The 23425-nt window shown below is 45.7% G+C and overlaps 1 protein-coding gene across 1 annotated transcript in view; it reads right to left on the bottom strand.

Moving 5' to 3' along the window:
• Window positions 1-17507, bottom strand: part of LOC116817651 (methanethiol oxidase) — a 33022-nt gene extending 15515 nt beyond the window's left edge. Inside the window, 6 exon segments of the mRNA XM_075071382.1 lie at window positions 3715-3840; window positions 5847-5992; window positions 8386-8472; window positions 8475-8498; window positions 9184-9237; window positions 17400-17507. Of these exon segments, the coding sequence (XP_074927483.1) occupies window positions 3715-3840; window positions 5847-5992; window positions 8386-8472; window positions 8475-8498; window positions 9184-9237; window positions 17400-17460 (498 nt within the window). The 5' untranslated portion in view covers window positions 17461-17507.
• Between the last annotated feature and the right edge of the window lie 5918 nt (window positions 17508-23425).

Raw genomic sequence — 23425 nt, 5'->3', positions numbered from 1 at the left:
TGAGGTCTGGGCAGAGTGGCAGGGGGATCGGGTCTGCCAGAGAGAGGTCGAGCAGCAGGGTGTACCAATGCTGTCTCGGCCATGCTGGAGCGATCAGTATTAGCTGGGCTCTGTCCCTGCGGAGCTTGAGTAGAACTCTGTGGACGAGAGGGAATGGTGGGAAGACATAAAATAGGTAACCTTTCCACGGAATTAGGAACATGTCCGAGAGGGAGCCCAGGGAGCGACCTTGTAGGGAGCCTGTAGCGAGGCGGTGTGGCTCCCCTCCTCCACGGGGAGGGTTGAGCCCCGTCCATCTTCCCCCAGGGCGGAACTTCCGGGCGGAAGCCCTGCCCTCAAAGGGTCAGGCGGCGACCCGGAAGCATAAAAGCCGGGCGCCGGCCTTCAGTTGGAGCTCAGCCGCCGGCCAGAGCAGACGTGCTGGCCGACCCTCGTCGCTGGGACGCTGCGGAGCTCAGAGATAGGGATCAGGCCTTGCTGGAGCCGACCCACAGCAACTATGACGCTGAGCTGCTGGAGCTACCGAAGCTGCCCAGCCCCGACTACGGCCTGGAGGAACCCTCGGACCAGACCTGGCCTAGCTGCCCAGAGGTGCGCCCGGACCTACCTGGGACTGGGAGGAGCCCATGAGGGTGGACGACCCTGCGGACCAGGTAGGAGGTGAAGGGGGAATGGAGAGTAGCCCGGGGGCGGCTGACTATAGTCAAGCCGCGGGAGGCCCCGAGGCGATGACCGTGTGTGTCAGTCAGGACCCCCACTGATCACTCAGTCAGTGTGTTTCGGTTCGGATCCCCACTGACTGCTGCTAGCGGCGGCAGCTGCTACTAGGGTCCCGGGCTGGAACGCAGAGGAGTGGGTGGGCCTGCGTTCCCCCTGCCACCCGTAGCCGGGTGGCAGAAACCCCCTTTCACCCCCCAGTGACTTTGGGGTGACAAAGGGCCAGAGCTCACTATACTGTGTTTGGTGCCCCGCCCGAACCAAGGGCCGGGCCCCTATTGACTTTGTTACTGCTCTGCCCTGCCCCAAAAGGAGCGGGGCTGATTGAACTGTTGGTTTGGTGTCCGCCTGCAGCGAAGGCTCTACCCCTCTTGACTTTACGGTGCCTCAGTCCGTCCCACAGGGACCGAAGGCCCGGACGGTAGACTGCGGACCTGACAGACAGGACCCGGAGAGGACAGAACGAGGCCGGTGTGGCTCCCCTCCTCCACGGGGAGGGTTGAGCCCCGGCACCCCTCGTTACAGAGCCGAACACCTGGCATTTCCTGTTCTCTCTGGAGGCAAAGAGGTCTATGTGGGGAAAGCCCCACTTCCGGAATACAGAATGGAGAATGTCCAGACAGATGGACCACTTGTGCGACAGGAAGGATCTCCTCAGTTGATCTGCGAGTGTGTTCCGGACTCCTGGGAGAAAGGAGGCTACCAGTTCTATTGAGTGGGCTATGCAGAAGTCCCACAGTTGAATCGGCTCCCAACAAACGGGGGAGGACCGTGTACCTCCCTCTTTGTTTATGTAATACATGGCCGTTGTGTTGTCCGTGAACACAGCAACGCAACAGCCCTGTATATGACGCTGGAATGCTCGGCACGCTAGTCGGACTGCTCGCAATTGGCGGACATTGATATGTAACGTCGACTCCCGAGACGACCAAAGGCCTTGAGTGCGAAGGTGCCTAGGTGAGCATCCCAGCTGAGAGATGACGCGTCCGTTGTTAGGGATGTGGAGGGCTGCGGTGGATAGAACGGCAGACCTGCACACACCAGGGATAGCATCCGCCACCAGTCGAGGGAGCCTAGAATGCTCAGCGGAATTGTGAGTATAATGTCTATGGCGTCTCTGCCCAGACGATAGGCTGAGGCAAGCCAAGTTTGAAGAGGACGCATGCGCAGTCTGGCGTGCTTTGTGACAAATGTGCGTGCAGCCATGTGACCGAGGAGGCCAAGGCAAGTGCGGGCAGAGATTGTTGGAAAGCTTTGAAGTCTTTGTACAAGGGAGACTATAGTCTGAAAACGAAGTAGAGGCAAACTGGCTGTTGCAAGAGTGGAGTCCAGCATGGCTCCGATGAACTCTATCCTCTGCGTAGGCACCAGAGTGGATTTTTCTAAATTGATTATCAGGTCTAAATGCAAGAATAGGTCCTTGATGATGGTCACATGACTGGTGACTTGTGCCTCAGAGGTCCCTCGGATAAGCCAATCATCGAGGAATGGGAAGACATATGACGATGTAGGGAAGCGGCAACTACCGCCATACACTTCATGAATACCCAAGGGGCCGAGGAGAGGCCAAAGGGAAGGACGGTGAACTGATAATGTTGATGATTCACCACAAAGCGTAGATACCGTCTGTGCGGGGGGTAAATTGCAATGTGGAAATATGCGTCCTTCATGTAGAGAGTGGCGTACCAATCTCCGGGATCCAGGGAAGGAATGATGGTTCCCATGGAAACCATGTGGAACTTGAACTTTTTTATGAATTTGTTCAGTCCTCGCAGGTCTAGGATAGGCCGGAGGCCCCCTTTTGCCTTGGGGATTAGGAAATATTGGGAATAAAACCCCTTGCCCTTTAATTCCTCCGGTACCTCCTCTATAGCCCCGAGTGTAAGGAGCCTCCAAACCTCCTGCAGGAAGAGTTGCTCGTGAGAGGGGTCCCTGAAGAGGGACGAGGATGGGGGTTGGGAGGGAGGAGGAGAAAGAAACTGAAGATGGTATCCAAGCTCCACTGTGCGTAGGACCCAAAGATCCGAAGTTAATTGGGACCATGCAGGGAGGAACGGGGAAAGGCGGTTGTTGAACTGAAAAGGATCCTGGGAGGCAATTGGTACACTGCTCTCGGGCGCACCCTCAAAAGTTTGATTTGGGTCCTGCTGTTGGCTTGGTGGGACCGGAATTGTTACCCCCTTGAGGTCCAGACTGACGTCTGCGGTTGGCACGACCTCGTCTTCTGGTAAAATCTTGCCTCGGCCTAGGCGGGGGGTATGGGCACTGAGGTTGGGAGCGGAAGGACTGTCTTTGAGTCTGTGACGTATGCATTCCCAGCGAATGCATAATTACACGGTTGTCTTTTAGACTCTGAAGTCTAGGATTCGTCTTTTGTGAGAACAAGCCTTGGCCATCAAATGGTAAGTCTTTGTATAGTATGTTGAAGTTCAGGTGGCAGGCCTGACACTTGCAGCCATGATATACGTCGCATGGCTATTCCAGAGGCGACCGTTCTAGCTGCCGAATCGGTGGCATCCAGCGAGGCCTGTAGGGAGGTCCGCTCTACTCTCTTTCCTTCCTCCAGGAGTGCTTTAAATTCCTGGCGGGAGTCCTGTGGGACCAGCTCTGTAAACTTGCCTACCGCGTCCCAGGTGTTGTGTTGTACCTACTCAGGAGAGCTTGTTGGTTTGCTACCCTGAGTTGGAGACCTGCCACAGAATAGATTTTCCGTCCCAACAAGTTCATTCGTCTGGCCTCCCTTGATTTAGGTGCAGGGGCTTGTTGGCCATGGTGCTCCCGTTCATTGACTGACTGTACAACTAATGAACAGGGAGGGGGGTGGAAATATAGGTACTCATACCCCTTGGAAGGTACCATGTATTTCCGTTCGACCCCTCTGGCTGTGGGCGAGATGGATGTCAGGGACTGCCAGACGGTGTCTGCTCTAGCCTGGATCGAATGGATGAAGGGGAGAGCCACTCTAGTTGGTGTCTCCGCCGACAATATACTTATTACCAGGTCTTCCACCTCTGGAACTTCCTCTACTGGCAAGTTGATATCTTGGGCAACATGCCACAGCAGGTCCTGGTGTGACTTGAGGTCAGTCGGAGGCGTGCCCGATGATGACGTCCCCGCTACTGCCTCATCCAGAGAAGAGGAGGATGACAGCCCAGGAACGAGTGGCTCCTGTACTGACTCCTGATCCTGGGGGACCTCTGGAGCCGGAAGATCGTGTGGGTCCGGTGCTTGAGTATGAGCTTCCTCTGTACCAGCCGGGGGAGGTCTGCTAACAGTGGCCTCTGGCATGCGGTGTTCTGAGGGACTGGAGCGTGATGGACCAGTGGGTCCCCTTGGGCTTGGTGATAAGCCCAAGGTGTCCAAAAGGACCACTGATGAGGTCCCTGGTCCGGGCCATGGGTGTGAGTATCCGAGTCCCCATATGAAGCACTGTCTGCATGGGATGAGACGGATGGATGACGAGAGGGCCACGGAGGAGCTGAGGCCGATTGGACAGGGCCTGTGCGTCCATGCGATCCTTCTCTACGCAGTATCGGAGAACGGTACTGGGAGTCGTACCAGTGCTGAGAGTGCGACCGGGACCTGCGACCAGCGAGGTGCTGGAAGGTCGACTGGTGCTTTGAATCTCTGTGCCGAGACCGGCTGCGAGAGGTACGGTGCTGTGAGCAGTGTCGGGACCTGGACCAGTACCGAGAGTATCGTGACGGCGACCGGGATCTCGAATGGTGCCGCAAGTACAACCGGTACCTAGATGGACAGTGGTACCGGGACTGTGAGCGGCGTCGGGATCGGGATTGATGACGGGACCGAGAGTGCCTGTGGGACCTGGATCGCGACTGGTGACGTTCAGTGGTACTGGGTGAGGATGGTCTCATCATGGCGGGCTTGCCTAACGATTGAACAACCCACACCGGCGGTGCCGGGGGTTGAGGCAGGTCAGGCTCCGTCAAGGCAATCAATTCCGTGCTGTGGAGAACATCTCCGGCGTGGAGGGCATGATAAGCTCAACCACGGCGTGTGCCAGGGAGCTGATAGGCACCGGACTCGACTGCTCTTGTGAGACCGGAATCAATGGTGCAGAAGACTTCGGTGCTGCAGCAGTTGGCGGTGCCGGGCGGTCCAACTTAGTTGTATGCTCTGACTGCGGCGCAGATACAGGAGATGTAGGAGTCTTATGCTTCTCGCTCTTTGGGGAGAGAGAGCGGTGCCGGGCAGGAGCTTGGGCCGGTGAAGGCTGGTGTCGAGCAGCCTTCACTGTAGCCGTGCGCTCCGGTGCGGAGGAGGCACTTGTCCCCGGTGCCGCAGTCGGTGCCGAAGATGGAGGAGTTAGAGCTGCCTCCATCAAAAGTTGCTTTAGACAAATGTCCGGTTCCTTTTTCGTCCAGGGCTTGAAAGCCTTGCAGATGCGGCACTTGTCTGCGAGGTGGGATTCGCCCAAGCACTTTAAACAGGAGTCGTGAGGGTCTCCTGTGGGCATCGGCCTATGACAGGCTGAGCACGGTTTGAAGTCCGGTGAACCGGACATGGGCCCCAGTACTGGGTGAGGAGAAGGGGCTAACCCTCAATCCCCCTTAACTATATACAATAACTACTACGAAGAACTACTAAAAATAGACTAACTAGAACTATAGAAAATTGAACTATATACACAATAACTATAAAAACGAGCAAATTGCTAGGGAGGTGGAGATCAGCTAGGCTGCGCTCCACTGTTCCAACGACCGACACGGGCGGTAAGAAGGAACTGAGGAGCGGATGGGCCGGCGGGGGTATATATCCGGCACCATAGCGTCACTCCAAGGGGCCCCTGCTGGCCACCGAGGTGCTAGGTAAAAATCTTCCTATGAATGTGCAAGCGTGCACGCAACCTAACTGGAATGATATGGCAAGCACTCGAAGACGATTCAAGGATTTGAGAACTTACTCTTTTTCCACACGCCAGAAGATTAAATTTTTAAAAACTTCTAAGACTTTTGAACTGACCATTCTTAAGGGTCCCAAAAACCTAAAATTGTTCTGGATTTCCTCATTCACTTCATATTTTAGTTCCATCTCCTAGGTGATACATCTCTTGGAGTCTCCTCAGATATACCTTATGAATCCTGGGAGCCCGCATGTCTGTGCCCAACATCCACCACATAAATGCGGGAAAAATCAGACTGGGAAGAACAGCCGTTCCGTTCTTTGTGACGTCCCCAAAGCTGCTGCTGCAGGTGTTCCACCAGTGTGATGGAGGCTCGTCTCCGAGGTTGGGCGTGGGCAGGCGGTGGATCACCTATGAAGTCAAAGCATGTTCAGATCAGTCTGAGACGGCAGTCTTAAGAAAACAGTTCTTTAGAAATACAGACATAGCATAGGAAACATGAGTTAAATTGTTGATGTTATCCAGTGAGCCAGTTCTAGGCTGAGATTTTCAGAGCAGTTAAGAATCCTTGATGCTCAAATCCCGTAGTGGTTTTGAAGAAAATCCATTCTGGGTTTTAGCACAGGAGACCAGGAGCCAGGACTCCTGAGTTCTATTCCTGGCCCTCTATCTCCATCATGTGTGATATTGGGCAAATCACTTTCTGTGCATCTGTGACTGGGTGTCCATCCCACACAAGCATGAAGAGGTTAAGGTGGCCAGATGACCATTAAACACTTAGGCTGCACCTGGAGGAGGAGCCAGGGAACAAGGGGACTAATCAGAGATGAAGTCAGCTGAAGAGGAACAGGAGGGGCTTGTAGCGATGGGCAGGCATGTTAGGGTGAGAGAAGTGAGGTCACCAGGATAAAGCAGTAAGGGATTAGACTATGCAGACCTTGACACCTGTTGTAGGGTCCCTGAGCTGAGACCCAGTGTAGAGGGTGGGCCTTGGTTCCCCGGGGCTTGGGATCCCCTAGAAGCCACTGGAAGTTCAGGGGCAGTGAAAAAAAAAGAATGACAGGATAGTGAGTCCTGAAATACTTTGAGGCCACATGATTTCCCCAGAAAGGGAAACCACAATGACCTGCTGGAGGGCCAAAAATATGAAGAGCAGTTGAGACCTGAGAGAGAAAGACAAGTGACAGAGTGCCAGTGCAGGAAGGTTGTTGGCTTGGCAGAGATAATCCCGGATGTAGCCAGAAAGGTGCTCTAGCGGTGAGAGAAGAGCCCTGTGACAGCATCACACGTGAATTTGGCATCATGACGTCCTAACATTTGTTTTTTAATAGGTTGCTCTTAAATGCATCCTAATATTTGAAGGTAGAAAGACTGGCTAGCAGTTGCAAGAGAACACAGATCAGTCATAGAGAGAAAAGATAATTGTATCTAGGCAGCCAAGGGTCTGACTTGATAAGGTTATCCAATTTCAGTTGGGACAAGTTGTGGCAAAACTGACTGGAGTAATAATACTTTACACTCTGGCGCTGGTCCTTAGTAGCATATTGTGTGCATTTAAGAAACATGAGAGATCAGTGCTCAAGAAACTTTAAGAAACTGCATCTCTCCAGTAAGAATCTTAGCAATAGTTATGCAAAAGAACAGTCGTGACAAGATGTCTTGTCAACACAGATAACTGCCTCTCAGGTGCATGTAGTGCTAGAGATCTGAGGCTAAAATGCATTAAGCATTTTGAGACATACAAATATCTAGTATTTTAAATGCAGTTTAGATTACACTTTTTTAAGCATGTACCAAAAACTGTTAGAACTGTGGTTCTAAAATACAGTGTTATCAGCTAACTGAACGCTGTAGTCTTGACCAGGTAGATTGTGCTTTCCCATTTTATGACAGAACAGATTAGTTTTATAGAGTTCCTAAAGCAGGATCAATTAATCCTTAAAAAATGAGTAACTTGTCAAACCTGTTGGATTCCCCAAACCATTTGATCCTGCAGCGATTAGTAATCTTGCTCAATACCTACCGACAATGGGGTTTCAGAGGGAGCTACTCAATGCTTACTAAGCACAGAAGGCTTTGAAAGAGACCCAGACAACAAGGTAAATATTAGCTTTCAGCAATCCATGGAAGATTCCCAAGACCAAGTTTAGAAAGAGGCTGAAACTCAAAGCAAAACACACGACTAAGACCACAAGTTTCATATAGTTTTTATGTGAAATCATAAACCGGGCAAATCCAAGAGGAAGGCTGAGTTTAGAGGTTCTAATGAAATAGGAAACTAAGTTAAGTTATGGTCTGGGTTTCATTGTGAACTGGCTGCACATCTCTAAGAAACGTAGCATTAGTTAGATGATAGTCAATACTGAGACACCTATTTGAAAGTGTCATGGAGAAAGATCTACCAGAGTCAATACCAAGGAGATACTAGACAAAGAAAGATTAAGCAGGATCTTGGGATCTAACCTTCTTGATTTTAGGAGGTCCAGGTAGGATAGCAAGAAGTGGAGCAGAAGGAGAAATGGAACATAAAGCTGACCTGCCTCATTTGCAGGAAAAGTAATGGCTTAGGAGTAGGCACAAGACAAGAATGCATCCAGGATAGATAGATAGAGAGATTGTTCAGGGTCTCCAAATTTTGGTGCATCAGGTCCCATTTAACCACCACTGGCAAGCACAGAAAATTTTTCCCTTGAAGAAGGGGTTCAAGGAGCTGCAGCTACAGAGTGTTACTAAATGGCAGTAAAGCTGCCTGGGTCAGCCCAGGCTAAGCAAAGAGGTTAGAGCAGAATCTTGACAGGGGGTACCTGGCAGTAGTGTTGGAGATTTGGGGTCAACATCCACTGTTGCCAGATAGTCAGGCTTCTCTATCCCAGTGTTTCTGTAGATACAGGCAGGTACACAATTTCTTCTCTGGGACCTTGCAAGGCAGAGAGCTTGTTTAGGTCACACAAATGCTCCACGCTATCCCCAAGCAAGCCTTGAAGGACTCTCTCACTGGTGGATTTGCCCAACGGGAGCATAGGTGCTAGGGGTTCTGGGGATGCTGCTGCACCCCCATCTTGAAGTGGTTTCCATTATATACAGAGTTTACAATTTGGTTCAATGGCTCTCAGCACACCCACTTTATAAACATTTTTCCAGCCCCCTTAAACTGGAGGTTGGGAACCTTCTCCCTTTGTCTTCCTCAGGGGTGGGGTGGAGTAGATATTATCAGAGTCTTCATTATGCCGGAAAGCACACTAGGCAGGGGTCACTCTGAACGGGATTTCCCTGCCTGTGGTGTGGCCCATTCTCAGTTTGGGGTTCTATTACCCCATCTTTGCTCCAGGAGGACTCATCCCTGGATCTGAGATATTTCTGAAGGGCCCTCTGAATGTAAAGTGCACACACTTTTAAAAAATTATCCTGAAGAAGGAGAGACCAGGGAATCTCCCTACCCCTTACAAGGGCTTGTCAGCCCTTCCATTATGCCAGCTGTAGAATAGAGGTAGCTAATGCTACACTCAAAAGGCATCTTGTTAATCTTCACTGAATCTGAAGGTGGTTAAATAAAGCTCTTGTTTTGATATCCTAGATTTCAGAACACAGTTGATAGGACTTGCCTTTCATGGCATCTAAAGGAGTCTTGTACCCAGGACCACACGCTCCACATTTTGCTGATGAAAGAGGAGGAGGAAAAAAAAAAAAAAGGTTAGTTATCTCCAAGTTATTCACCTGCACATTTTCCAAAAAGGTCACTGACTTTTGGTGCTCAGCTTAAGGGAGGTTAGACCCAATTTTCAGAAGTGCCACCCACAAATCCCATGGACCAATAAAAGTTGAGAGCACTCAAGACCTCTGAAAATGATACCTAGCACGTCAGGTTGGAGATCCAAAATTGGAAGAAAGCTTGCGTCTTAGTTTTCAAAAAGTCCCACCCTGCAATTTAACACCAAATGACTGAATCATAAGCATTCAGATAAATGTTGCAGATTTAGAAAGACTTGATTTGTGAAAGATTTTAGGGATTAGTAGTGAAGCACTGTCAGGAGTTCAGCTAGACAGATTGCTCAATTTGACTGTGCAGGCCTCGTCTGTGGATTAACCCTGGGAATGGCTGATTCTAGAGATTTAGAGGCTGGTTGGGGGCCAGTAGTGCAGAGTGTTTTGCTTAGTGGGAATCTTCACCAGTACCACCTCCTCACTGCTAGAAACTCAGTTCCCCAGCTTCTGCTCCTCAGCACTCCATCCTACTTTCCTGCAAACTGAAACCTTCATTGATCCCTACCTGCATTCCTCAACTAGTCTCAACCAGCAGAAGCAGGGGCAGCTCAGGTGCGAGTCCATGTTCCCAGAGACTGGGAAGGAACCTGATGAGTGTCAGTGGAGGAATCTGACAAGCCGCAGGTGAAGTTCAAATCTGGCTGGAGACTCAGGGCTTGTTCCTTTATTAGGGGAGATCAAGCTACATTAAAGCAGTAGAGGAACTGAAAACAAGTGTTCCTCGGTGCTTTAAGGGTTCAAGCAGGAATTTAGTGGATTCAAGGTGCATTCCATGTGTAGCCCGATCTATGAATCATATATTAACTATACTGAATACTTAAGAATTCCTAGTTATCACTTTGAGATTTGACAGGTTCTTCTCCCAAAATCAGGCCCAGTATTATTAACATTAGTTCAGTTGGGAACCCCAATGTGCACAGTTGCAGCACTCACACTTTAGGAAACCTTCTGTATTTACAATAGTTATCAATGCATTTAGCAAAGTCACAAACACTCTAACCCAGAAAGACAGAGATACTACAGAACGTACATCTGAACATGTATATACTCATACCATCCCTTGCAAAACAATGTGAAATGTTAGCCATGGTCTTCCTCATCACCATCACTATCACTAGCAGTCATCATTCTGGCAACTCCCAAGGGCTACGTCTCTCGCTCCTCCTGCCCACAGGCTGGGATACAACTTTTATAATATGATGTGCTGATGCCACTATATCTAATGCATTTTCAGTAGGGGTTTCTCCCCGTTTCTTATTTGTATTTCCTCGCCCTACTAATGTTGGGGTGCCTTCTCCTACAGATTTGTATGTCAAAGATCTCAACTTATTATCATATATCCAGTTCATTGACATGGCACTCTTGTGGTCAGACATCTGAAGATGTTCCCATCCTAAGATATCCAAAAGCTGGTGTTGCTCATGTTCCTGTGGTTGGCTGGTGTCATTATGGACCAACTTCCCCCTTAACTGTTCTATTCTCAATTCCTCAAAATTGAGGAGTGACCATTAGGCCATTTATCTGTGAATAAGATAAATGCTAATGCTAGCTCCATGGACTATACACGTTTCTTTGGCACAAAGCCTCACCATTTGGAGCTGTTGATCACTTTTAAATCAGGACTGTGATAAACACCATATCCAGGTCATGTAGAAGTAGCAGTACAGGTGCAGACACTGGACAGCCAGTTGCCAGTTACTAGCCTTCTTTCTAAAGGTTTCTTGGCTCCCTTTGTATCAATGCAGGAGCATATTCGTTTCAACTACATAGGAGCGCTATGGTTGACAGTTACATAAAAGAATCATCAAAATCTACTGTATAGCAGTTGCTACTGTAACAGTCAATAGTCCAGACAGTCACAGGATTTGTGTTTCAGGTTTACATTAACAAATAACTACCTAGGATCAAGAAAACATCCTGACGCACTGTTTAAAAACACATTAACACCACATGGCAAGTTTATCCACCTTATCAGAGTATACAATTCTGCACTGCTATAGTCCTGCTGAACCCATTCCAACATGGATGGAGAGTCCGACTGCCCTCCCTACCCCCATCTTATACAAATAATGAGCAGCCAGCAGCAATGTGATAAATTGAGATAATTTTGACCAGGACCAAAGAATGTAATGCCCGCTTTGCAGTTGACTGCAGTGCTTCAAGCATCTGTCTGATAAATGACTTGCCATTTTGCTCATTTTCACCATGTTATAATCTTATATTGTGACAAACAAGTTCTTCAAAATAAATCCTACAGAATCTGACACTTTCAACTTAATAGGACGTGACAGCTGTATTTCCCCATTAAATCAGGTTGCTATTCTTTAGGAAACAAAGATGACAAGTTACTTTGTAGAATCCACTCACTACCTTCTTAGGTTTGTTACTTTAAAACATGATTTCCTCAAAAAGCGAGGGCGCTTTAGCACTAAATAGGCTGTCTTAGAAGACTGTCTGAAAATAGACAAAAAGACAGAAAATCTGATGTATTCCACACCACTGAATGTCTAAGCCCTGTAAGGCACAATGTAAACTTTATTAAAAATAGATACATAGAACTAAACTCCATCCTATTTTTCCTAGTTAGCTAAATTAGCAGCAACAAAACATGGATTAGATCAGTACTAGATTAGTATTGCACAAATACGTTGTTCTTTTGCAGATTAATAAAGTAAGAGACAGCTTAAACTAGAATGTTTGCTAGAGATAACCTAGGGCAAGATGGTAACATTCCCCGCCTTTTCTCTTCCCCTCCCTCCCCTTACTCCTCTTCCTTCCCTCCCACTTTCTCTCCGTTCCTTCTCTACGTGTTCAAATATTCTGTTGTAATAAACCGCTGAGCATCAGTTTGAAGTTGACCTACAGCTTTCACTCTATTTTGGGTCAGACTCTTCATGAACACACAAGTCACGAATCTGCTATTTGTGGCATTTTTGCAGGAAGATGTTGGTAAAAATGTTTACATTAGCGATATTAACGTGTCATTACACATACTAATAGTCGTCATTAAATGCAGCTTCCCAGCTATCTTGGCGTCGGACTGAATGTTTAGAATACCTTGAAGTTGGACTGTATTTGTAAGAGAAATCTAGCGAAAGACCAACATGATTTGCAAACTACTGTCATTTATCACAGTGTGACCGGGATAAACAGCTAGTTCAGTTTACTGCTAGATCAAGAATACTTGAGGTCCCGTCCTACCCACCCCAAAATGTGGAGGATCTCTTTATTGACAAAGCTCCTGTGCCACGCAATCCACCTTCCCTCTCGGTCAGGTCATACAGATAACAGCTTTGTGGCAATTACAGCAATTGCTCATGTGGAAGCTATGTTTTTAGTGCAGCGTTTTGTCCTTTTTCACAAAGACATCGCACTAGGTTTGATTCTTCATTTCCCTGTATCTTGTGCAGTCATTTGCCCCCGTGCAAAGTGAGAGTAAGACACTGCCATTCTGATGTTGGTAGCATTTTACATCCTCTGGAGTCATTTACACCAGTGCTAGCTGCAGGAAAGTAGAGTGTCCCACTGTCTCCTTTTGTTCTTTATTTCCTCTCCTCTTCTATCTGTCCTGTGTCCCACAACTTAAACCAAGAGGTTAGCCAGCCCCATGTGAACAGCCAGCTCATAATCAATCAACCATCAGCAAGTGCTCCATAGGCCACAGCTTGGCAACCTCTGTTCTAGTTAACAAGAGGGTACATGGATGGCCTGTTGCAACACTGATAGTTGTTTTGAAGATATGAACCATAATTCCCAACAAAACAGTGAAGGAACAGACCTCAGGGGCCTGCAGCACCGCCTCTCCTGCCACCCAGCAGGGTTTAAAGTTGGAGGAGGCAGTTTTCCCCACGGCCTCACGGAAATAGTAAAGGGCCGATCTTTTGATGATTACAAGGACTCCCATACAACCAAAGGTCATCCCTTTGAATGACAGTTCATCCCCACCCTAGTTTTTTAACCACACCAAGTTCTGCTAAATGATATAACATGCTGTACAACGTCAGAAAATGACAACTGTATCCTTTAGTCCAGGGGTTCTCAACCAGAGGTCTGGACTCCCCTGGGGGGCTTCAAGCAGGTTTCAGAGGGTCTGCCAAAATAAACCAGAGAGCAGGGCTGGTGTTAGACTTGCTGTGCCCAGGGCAGAAAGCTGAAGCCTGAGCTCCACCACCATCCTGCCACCCAGGGCTGAAGTAGAAGCCCTAAGAAGTAACTTAGTGGCCTGAATTGTGCAGGAGGTCAGACTAGATGATCATAATGGTTCCCTCTGACATAAGAACATAAGAACGGCCGTACTGGGTCAGACCAAAGGTCCATCTAGCCTAGTATCTGTCTACTGACAGTGGCCAATGCCAGGTGTCCCAGAGGGAGTGAACCTAACAGGCAATGATCAAGTGATCTCTCTCCTGCCATTCATCTCCGTCCTCTGACAAACAGAGGCTAGGGACACCATTCCTTACCTATCCTGGCTAATAGCCATTTATGGAATTAAACGGATGAGAGTATACAGCAGACCTGGAGGACAAGAGCAGTAATTATGCCATTGTTCAACAGTCACAACCTAAGCAATAAAAGTATAAAAGGGCCAAAAGTAACACTCCTGTGAAAAACTGAGACAAGAACCCTCCCCCCCCCCCCCAAACAACAGATCGCTCATGATCATGGAGATTGCGGATTCTGTCTCAACTCTACAAGAGGGCTTCCCCCTTCCTCTCCTCCCCCATCCGAGATTGATTTAGGGCTCATCAGAAAACCATGAAGCATCTCAACTCTGCGTTGGCACAGAGATGTACTTTTCTCTACATGTATGGTATTTGGATCACTCTTTAGGCATATAAACTGCAGTCATTATGACAGGAGCCTTATCTGTGTTATTAATCAAACCCTCCTAATAAACAAACAGACCCCAAATTCTAGTTTACTTTTCACCATTTATGCTGTCAGAACTGCAAAAAGGAAACATTCAGGTTGGACAGTTAAACCAGTCTAGTCAGTTTAGCTTTCTGCCTCTGAAAGAGTTTTTTATCATGGTCTCCAAGGAGCTTTTCATGTACCATGACACCACAATACACTAGTTCAGGCTGTAAATAATATAGGGGAATATTTATATCTCAAGAAAAAAATTCTCTACTTGTGTTCATTGTTTCCCCAAAAAACGTTTCCGAAAGGAGTTTAGGTAAGAAAGATAGAAAATGTGGCAAAAGACCACCTTGGCTTAACCACGAGATCTTGCATGACCTACAAAATAAAAAGGAGTCGTATAAAAAGTGGAAACTAGATCAGATTACAAAGGATGAATATAGGCAAATGTTACATGCCTGAGTGCTCTGCAAGGACGAGGCCCAAACACAGTGTGAGTTATTTGGCTTTAATGAAGGTAAAGTGACACATCTGCAACGGGGACCCTGGGCGTTGCTGTCACTTAGGCGGGGAACCCAGCATCAAAGCTCAGCTCGGCCTGGGTCGGAGTCCAAAGGGTGACCGGGAGCATACAGCTATATATACACAATACAAAAGCAACTCATACATATGCAAAAAGGGACTTCCCACAGGCTATGTCCTCCCTTTGGCCTAAGGCCATACAAACTGGTTTCAACCAGTTAAAAGCAAGTTATAACTGGCATGCTGAGTCCTACAATGACCGGCCACTTAGCAAGCAGGGGCTTTTCACAAGGCCGCCGACAAGCGGAGACACTCGAGCTAGGCCGTGACACAGTCTTCCACAGTCCCTACAGCAAACAACACAGGAATGCAGGGCAAGATTAGAAAGGCAAAGCACAAAAGAGCTCAAACTAGCTATGGGAAAAGGGAAACAAGAAGACTTTTTATCAATATATTAGAAGCAAGAGGAAGACCAAGGACAGGGTAGGCCCATTGTTCAGTGAGGAGGGAGAAACAGTAAACAGGAAACCTGGAAATGGCGAGATGCTTAATGACTTCTTTGCTTTGGTCTTCACTGAGAAGTCTGAAGGAATGTCTAACATAGGAATGCTTATGGGAAGGGGTAGGTTAGGAGATAAAATAAAAAAGAGCAAGTTAAATCACTTAGAAAGTTAGATGCTGCAAGTCACCAGGCCTGATGAAATGCATCCTAGAATACTCAAGGAGTATTAATAGAGGAGGTATCTGAGCCTCTAGCTATTATCTTTGGAAAGTCATGGGAGACGGGAGAGATTTCAGAAGATGGAAAAGGGCAAATATAGTACCCATCTATAAAAAGGGAATAAAAACAACCATGAAACTACAGACCAGTTACTTAACTTCTGTGCCAGGGAAGATAATAGAGCAAGTAATTAAAGAAATCATCTGCAAACACTTGGAAGGTGGTAAGGTGATAGGGAATAGCCACCATGGATTTGAAAAGAACAAATTGTGTCAAACCAATCTGATAGCTTTCTTTTGATAGGATAATGAGTCTTGTGGATAAGAGAGAAGCAGTGGATGTGGTATACCTAGACTTTAGTAAAGCATTTGATACAGTCTTGTATTTGCCTATCGATAAACTAGGCAAATCATTTAGTTGGGGCTACTATAGGTGGGTGCATAACTGGCTGGATAACCGTACTCAGAGAGTAGTTATTAATGGCTCCCAATCCTGCTGGAAAGGTATAACAAGTGGGGTTCGCAGGGGTCTGTTTTGGGACCGGCTCTGTTCAATATCTTCATCAACGACTTAGATGTTCGCATAGAAAGTGCGCTTATTAAGTTGCAGACGATACCAAACTGGGAGGGATTGCAACTGCTCTGGAGGACAGGGTCAAATTCAAAATGATCTGGACAAATTGGAGAAATGGTCTCAGGTAAACGGATGAAGTTCAATAAAGACAAATGCAAAGTGCTCCACTTAGGAAGGAACATCAGTTTCACACTACAGAGGGAAGAGACTGTCTAGGAAGGAGTATGGCAGAAAGAGATCTAGGGGTCATAGTGGGCCACAAGCTAATATGAGTCAACAGTGTGATACTGTTGCAAAAAAAGAAACCTGATTCTGGGATGCATTAACAGGTGTGTTGTAAACAGACCAGAGAAGTCATTCTTCCACTCTACTCTGCACTGGTTTAGGCCTCAACTGGACTATTGTGTCCAGTTCTGGGCACCGCATTCAAGAAGATGTGGAGAACTGGAGGAGGGTCCAGAGAGAGCAACAAGAATGATAAAGGTCTTGAGACTATGACCTATGAAGGAAGGCTGAAAGAATTGGGTTATTTAGTTTGGAAAAGAGAAGATGAGAGGAGACATGATAGCGTTTTTCAGGTATCTAAAAGGGTGTCATCAGGAGGAGGGAGAAAACGTGTTCACCTTAGCCTCTAATGATAGAACAAGAAGCAATGGGCTTAAACTGCAGCAGGGAGATTTAGGTTGGACATTAGGAAAAGTTCCTAACTGTCAGGGTAGTAAACACTGGAATAATTGCCTAGGAGTTTGTGGATCTCTATCGCTGGAGATTTTTAGAGTAGGTTAGATAAATGTCTATCAGGGATGGTCTAGACAGTATTTGGTCCTGCCATGGAGGCAGGGGACTGGACTTGATGACCTCTCGAGGTCCCCTTCCAGTCCTAGAGTCTATGAATCTATGAATTAGTGTAGGATTTGTAGAAAGCAAGTAAATACAATGTTAAATGTTTGGTCCTTAGCTAGCTCACGGTCTCCCTTAAAAGAAGGAGATTAGTCACTCAGTAAGATTACTGTTATCACACGTTTCATGCAGCTTCCAAATTCTGAAACAAACAAATGTAGCAGTTGCTTACATACCAAGAGATTCATTTAAAGATTTTAAAACTTAATCTTACTTTAGTTAGTTTAAGTAGCTTAAAGAAAAACTTTTTATCAGTCTAAAAACAAACTTTAGCCCACACTGCTCCTTACATGTACTTTGTATTGGTTACCCAGTAGCAAATCCGCAAGTCCCTGCTTAGGGAAAAGGTAGGAAGTTGCAAAGGATAAATGCTGCAGCCTGCAAATACCGACAGCAGCAAGATAACAGGTTGGAACCACCAGCCAAAACTGTGGATCTTCATGGCTAATGCTACTTTACAGACTGGGGACAGTTTCTTACCCATGTTGAGTGCCTTCTGGTCAGATCTTCTCAGCTGCTTATGACCTGGAATAAGCAGCATTTGCAGCGTGACAGGAGAAGATTCTACAGAGCAAAGGTTGGTACTGAGGGATCATATATAGTAGTTCAGTGGGCGGGCAGGAGGGTTTGAAAGAGGTAGCTGCCAAGGGGAGATCTAACAGTGGAAAGCATGTGAGAGGTTCCAGAGTAGCACACCACTCCTTCCTTCCCTGCCAATAATACACAGGGAAGCTTTGCAGGACTCTGCTGCTCCCTTCCCCAAAGGCTGGGTAATGCAGCTGGTTCTGGTGGAGCTCCCACCTGCTTCTACTCATATGCTAGGGACGTGTGTATGTTTGCTGCACACCAATAGCTTTCTTATACAGAGAAAAAACAGACATTTCATAAAACTCTTGCTTCTGGGCAATATCTCAAGTTCTCCAGCAGGCAGTGAATGCATGACCTAGTTATAGCTCCCAATTGTCTCTTGCTTGGCAGGCCGGTGGTTTTTTTCAATCCTCTAAGCAAGACAGCTGCAAAAGCTCTTACTGCTAGTTGCAGTTAGATCCATTTCTCCCATGAAAACTTCAGAGCTTAATTTTTGTTGTTGAGGGGAGACCTCTTCCACAATAGACCCCCCACCCGCCAACAGCTGATTTGAAGGGGGGGATTATTCTGTTCCCAGGAAAGATCATCTTCCACTTTGGATAGTGCTAAACTGTCCCTGATCAGGAACAAATATAATATTTCCCTCTGTGGCTTTCGAAAGAGCAATATTTTTTTGTTCTAGAATGCAGTCATTTTGCCCTGCCATTTCCAAAAATGTTTCCAGGGAGGATGTAGCAGTGTAGAGCTGCAAGCCTATCCCTTCCCCTACCCCCCACAATCCACAAATTACTCAACTGAAACCCTAATCGCTTCTCAAAACCCACTGAGAACGCCCTTGACAATACTAGAGCCAAGGGACTGGCAGGTAGAATCAAATGAACAAACTGCAGCTAAGTATTTATTTATTTTTCCTGTATGTCAATTGTACTTGAACAGTTTGCATTTTTTAACTAATTTGTTTGCCATTCCAAACCACTTGCCAAATGCTTTGTGCAAATAAATTCCAACTTAATGGTTGCTCGAAAATTATTTGCTGTGAATTCCTCCAAGTACTTGATAGTTACAATTCAACATTCCAGCTGCGTGAAGGGCTGTTTAAGTAACATGGCATTGTTTCTCTTTCTTGTTTGGATACTCTGGCCTCTATCAATTGCTTGTTTTGTGATTAAGTTAATATTGATGACGGGCCTGAAATTTGTCTTCTGCAAATGCTTGAATGAACAAAGCGTCACGTAAATGACACTTCAAGAATAGTGCATAAAAAAGGATGCAAGAAAATTTAGCAATGCTCTATTGAGAATTCATTTAATATTTGCCAGTATGGGTTGTATTCCCAGCTCAGCCACCGATCTGCTGGGTGTTGTTGGCTAGTCTTTTGGACAGAAGGTGTAAATGTTTAACAGTGAGTAATTACTCATTGGAACAATTTGCTGGGAGTTGTGGTGGAATTTCCATCCTGACAATTTTAAAATTAAGATTGGAAGTCTATCTTTAAGATCTGCTTTAGGAATTAGTTTGGGGAAGTTCCTGGGCTGTGTTATATAAGAGGTAGGGCCGGCTCCAGGCCCCAGCTAAAGAAGCAGGTGCTTGGGGCGACCAATACCAAGGGGCGGCACTTCTGCCGTTATTGGGTGGCATGTCCGGGTCTTCAGCGGCAATTCAGCGGTGGGTCCCTCAGTCCCTCTTGGAGCGAAGGACCTGGCGCCGAATTGCCGTCAAAGAGTGGAGCGGCGTGATCGTGCTGCTGCAGCTTTTTTTTTGCCGCTTTAGGGCAGCAGAAAACCTGGAGCCGGCCCTGATAAGAGGGCAGACTAGGTGATCACAATGGTCCCTTCTGGCATTGGAATCTGTGAATCTGTGTCTTTGTGCCTCTGTTTCTTCATCTCTAATAACGGGGATAATGACATGTTAGCTACAGATGAATAGCATTATGATAGGTATTATTTTTCTCACTCTTCACCCTGCTCTCCAGGCACATTCACCCTCTGGCTCTGAACAAAGCCACTCCTTTAATCAGATAGAAAGAATCACTCAAGAGAAACATGAGGCTACAACTCCTACTGTAGAACTGATAAATGAAATTGTTTTTAATTGTTCACTTTATTAATGTAACTTCTGTTCACCATTCACTACACTTGCCTGCATTGTAACTTCTGTTCACTGTTTGCCATATTGTAATTCAAACCCCATTTTAAAACGCTCACTCCATTTTGTAAAAGCTTCCTCCAACCTTCATTTTTGGCAAACCCTGCTGTAATCTTATTAGTTAGTTTAGATGTGTGAATGAGGCATGTATGGATGATAAAATCAACCTCCAGCCCCAGCCTGTCCTGATGAGGTGAAGTTCAACTACCAACGGCTGAAGACCTAGACAACAGTGAAACAAAGTAAAAAGCATCCACCCTAAAAAGAAAAGGACAAAAGAACAACAGAAGGAAGATCAAAGCCAGGTTCAAGGCTGAAAGTCACGCCTGCAATTGACGGGTGATCAATCCAAACCCAAAGGCAGCGTGACACAGCAAGACCTATAGACTTTGAATCCAAACTAAAAGCCTGTAAAAAAGAAGGGTGAGATAAGAGACTTTGGGTAACATTCTGCTGCCAACATGGAGCCAGCCACCTGCTGATTAATTTAACAACAGCAGAATGAAGCAACTCCCATGAACTAACATAGGGAAAAATCCCTATAAAGCTGGACTCTGAAGACTGAGGACTTTGAGTCTATGGTTCTGCTGCCAGCCTCCAGGAGCATCAGGTGCACCTGACCCGGACTCGGCTCCACTCTTGTGTACAGAGTACCTGGCCAGTATTCTGTCACAAGCAACTTTAGGCTGGTAACTATAATATCTACACAGAACTTGTATGAATGATTTTGTGAATGGATATATATATAATAAGTAACCAAACAACATTGTTTGCTGTTATCTTTTATTTTATTACGGTATTTACAATAAATGTGACAAATGTCTTGTCCCCTTTAAGATCCTGCTAGTTTTTATTGGTATAACACTACCTGTCCTTGGGTTGGTGTTTCTGCTAATAGTTACTTTTGCACCTCATCAAATTCTACACAGTTTAATGGCTGGGGGTGTTGTGATAATTGGGCTGACAAATGTACTTTAATTGTGAGCTCAGTTGTAAAAAGTAGATGATATAATAACCTATAACAAGAAAAACTGATGGGAAAAGGAACAAAAGGGAGACCAGAAAACTGAATTAGTCTGAACAAAAAGTCCACGATGACAAGATTCAAGGACGGATTTGAAATCATGGTTGGTAAAAACAAAATATGTGAAACCGGAAATCAACAAACCAAAATTGGCATGTTGAATATTAGGCATAATTTGTAAACAAAATAATGAGGGGATGGGCTATTCCACCCACTGTTCCCTTTTGAGGGTCCTTAAAAAAAAATTTGTAGGGAGAAGAATAGAAAAAAAAAATCAGAGGGAAGAACAGATGGAGGCTACTGGAGTGAGCTTCCCATCATGGCTGCCACCCCCACCATCTTCTAGGACTCTAGACTCTTTTTGTCCTAATCCTTAGATACGTTCTGACCAACTTGAGCCAGAGAGGGACCCTGGTGACGTCGCCACCCCTACCAGCTCCACCTGAATCACAACACTGCCTGAGATGAAACTGGTTTGAACTTTAGCAACAGTTCCAGCCCATTTCAATTAACATCTTCTCTTTTCCCCAGGAGACCAGTTTTTACCATCTTTAACAACATCTACAAGATTGTCAAAGAAGAGGTTTTTCCTTCTAAATCTTCTTCAGGGAAAGGGAACAAGGCATGTTGTTAAAATGAAAGCCTTACTTAATACTTTACATTTTAAATGCTTTTCCTTCTGTTCTATATCTTTAATAAAAGGTTCAAAGAACTTTTAATAGTGTGTTTGCCATTGTATTAAGCAGGCTGAGGTCTCTATATACAAACACCACTGTGGTTATGTTAATATATTTGGCCCATTTATTTAATCAAAATTAATACAACAGGATCCCCACTGCCTACCCCACACCCTGTTCTCTCCTTAACTGTTTGTTTTTAACATATAACTTTAGCTAAATATAGTTGCCTACTTCCGTGTTTTTCCAGCTACCATTTAAAAGAGTAACTATATCACCCCAGTCCACCTTACTATTACTTTAGAGTACCCAAAGGCATGCTTACTGTGTTAAAGAACCCCCAGAACATATACTGAAGAGCTGCCTCAAAGAGTTTGCATTTTAAGACTCTGATCCTGCAATTGGATCTCCCCAGGAAGACCCATATGCTCCTGCAGCATCCCATTGAATTCAATATGAGTCACATCAATGTGATCAAGCTGTTATTTCAGGTTAGCCATGTGTGCTTCACACTGGCTCAGTTAATTACAAAAATAACAAATATAACAATATAAAATAATAAATATTGTTGACTTATGTCTAGTGGGTGTCGTGGAAGAAGTGAGACTTAGTACTCACCTTGGAAGGTGTCTATCATGAGCACAGAATTGTAGTCAGGCCTTGATTATGCTGCACGCGTATAGACCTTGGAGAAGAACTGGGCTCAGCCTTAAGCTGGGGACCCAGGAGGGTGGAGCTGGGAGCCCCAATGCTCTGGGTGCAAGATGGTGAAGTCAGGTACAGCACATTCACCCAGCCCTTGAGGTCAAAACTATAACACTCACAGCAGGACAGAAACTCTGTTTAAGAAAAAAAAACAAAAAAACATGAGTAACATACAACTTCACTTGGTCCTACCTCTCCGTCTGTCTAAGGTTTCTGTATAGCACTTATTACCATGACATCTAAGTGCTGATGACCAACTTCCATTCCCTTAGACCTATTTATACCTTGCTTTGGGCTGATCTACACACAGTTTTTGTACTGTTATAATTAAGTTGGTTTAGAATCCGATATAGCTAAAGCGATACAACTAGGCATTTATAAGCTATACTGTTAAAAAGTACCTTTACATCCACAGGAGGGGTTTGTATTAGAATAACTATATCAATTTCTAAATCAGAATATTTCTAGCAATACGAAAATTGTATGCCCTTTGAATTTAGCCCACAGATTTTTAATTGATATCTGAGCTGCAGCTAATGTCTGATGAGAATCCTGAATTTGTTATACAAAATGAGACATTTTGGCCTATCTGTTTTGGTGTCCCACATCCCCAGTAATCACAGCAAGGCAAATTCTTCTCCTCCATGGCCAGTTGTGCAATTCTGTATGTGATGAATGATTGAGTTTTTCTTTATACCAGAAGCAGTCATCTTACGTCCTGAAGCATGAAATTTAACAATACCTGCCGGCCTCCCCACTTTTGCAATAACAGATGACAGCCTGATTGCACTGTATAGAACGTGAAATGAAGGTATGTATTAAGCAAATAACTTCAAATGCCATTATTTTTATTTATAGCTCTTTGTGAGTGTCTATACAGTCCATTCTCAAACAGCACAAGATGATTTGCATGTCCTCATGTTCTGAACTATAATTCTTCAAATGCTGACAGCATGTACATTGAGTTGCCTCAGGTTCTTTCAATTTTCGGTCTCAGTGCTATGACCACCAACTATTGTACCAATTAAGAGTGTGCCGTGGATACTAGATTGTGAGCTTTCTAAGGCAACAACTGTCTCTGTTATTTGTTTGCAGACGGCCTAGTAAAGTGGAGTCCTTAGATGTTACCATGATAAAAATAATAATAATTGTGTTACTAGGAACTGGACTGAGACATATCAAACATATTTCACATGCTGCAAATCAACAAAAATTACAATCTGAGCTGGTAATTACTTTTGCTCAAAGCTGCCCCGGACAAGATTGAAACTGGCCATCAGTCTATTTATCTACCCCATCACTGACCTCTCCCTACATCCGATACTTGAACACATTAAGAAACCAAAAATTATGCAACACTTTGTTTG

Source organism: Chelonoidis abingdonii, chromosome 11, assembly GCF_003597395.2.
Source record: "Chelonoidis abingdonii isolate Lonesome George chromosome 11, CheloAbing_2.0, whole genome shotgun sequence".
In the NCBI taxonomy this organism is placed as follows: domain Eukaryota; kingdom Metazoa; phylum Chordata; order Testudines; family Testudinidae; genus Chelonoidis; species Chelonoidis abingdonii.
The sequence above is the reverse complement of the archived record's forward strand: the minus strand, read 5'-3'. Positions and strand labels throughout refer to the sequence as shown.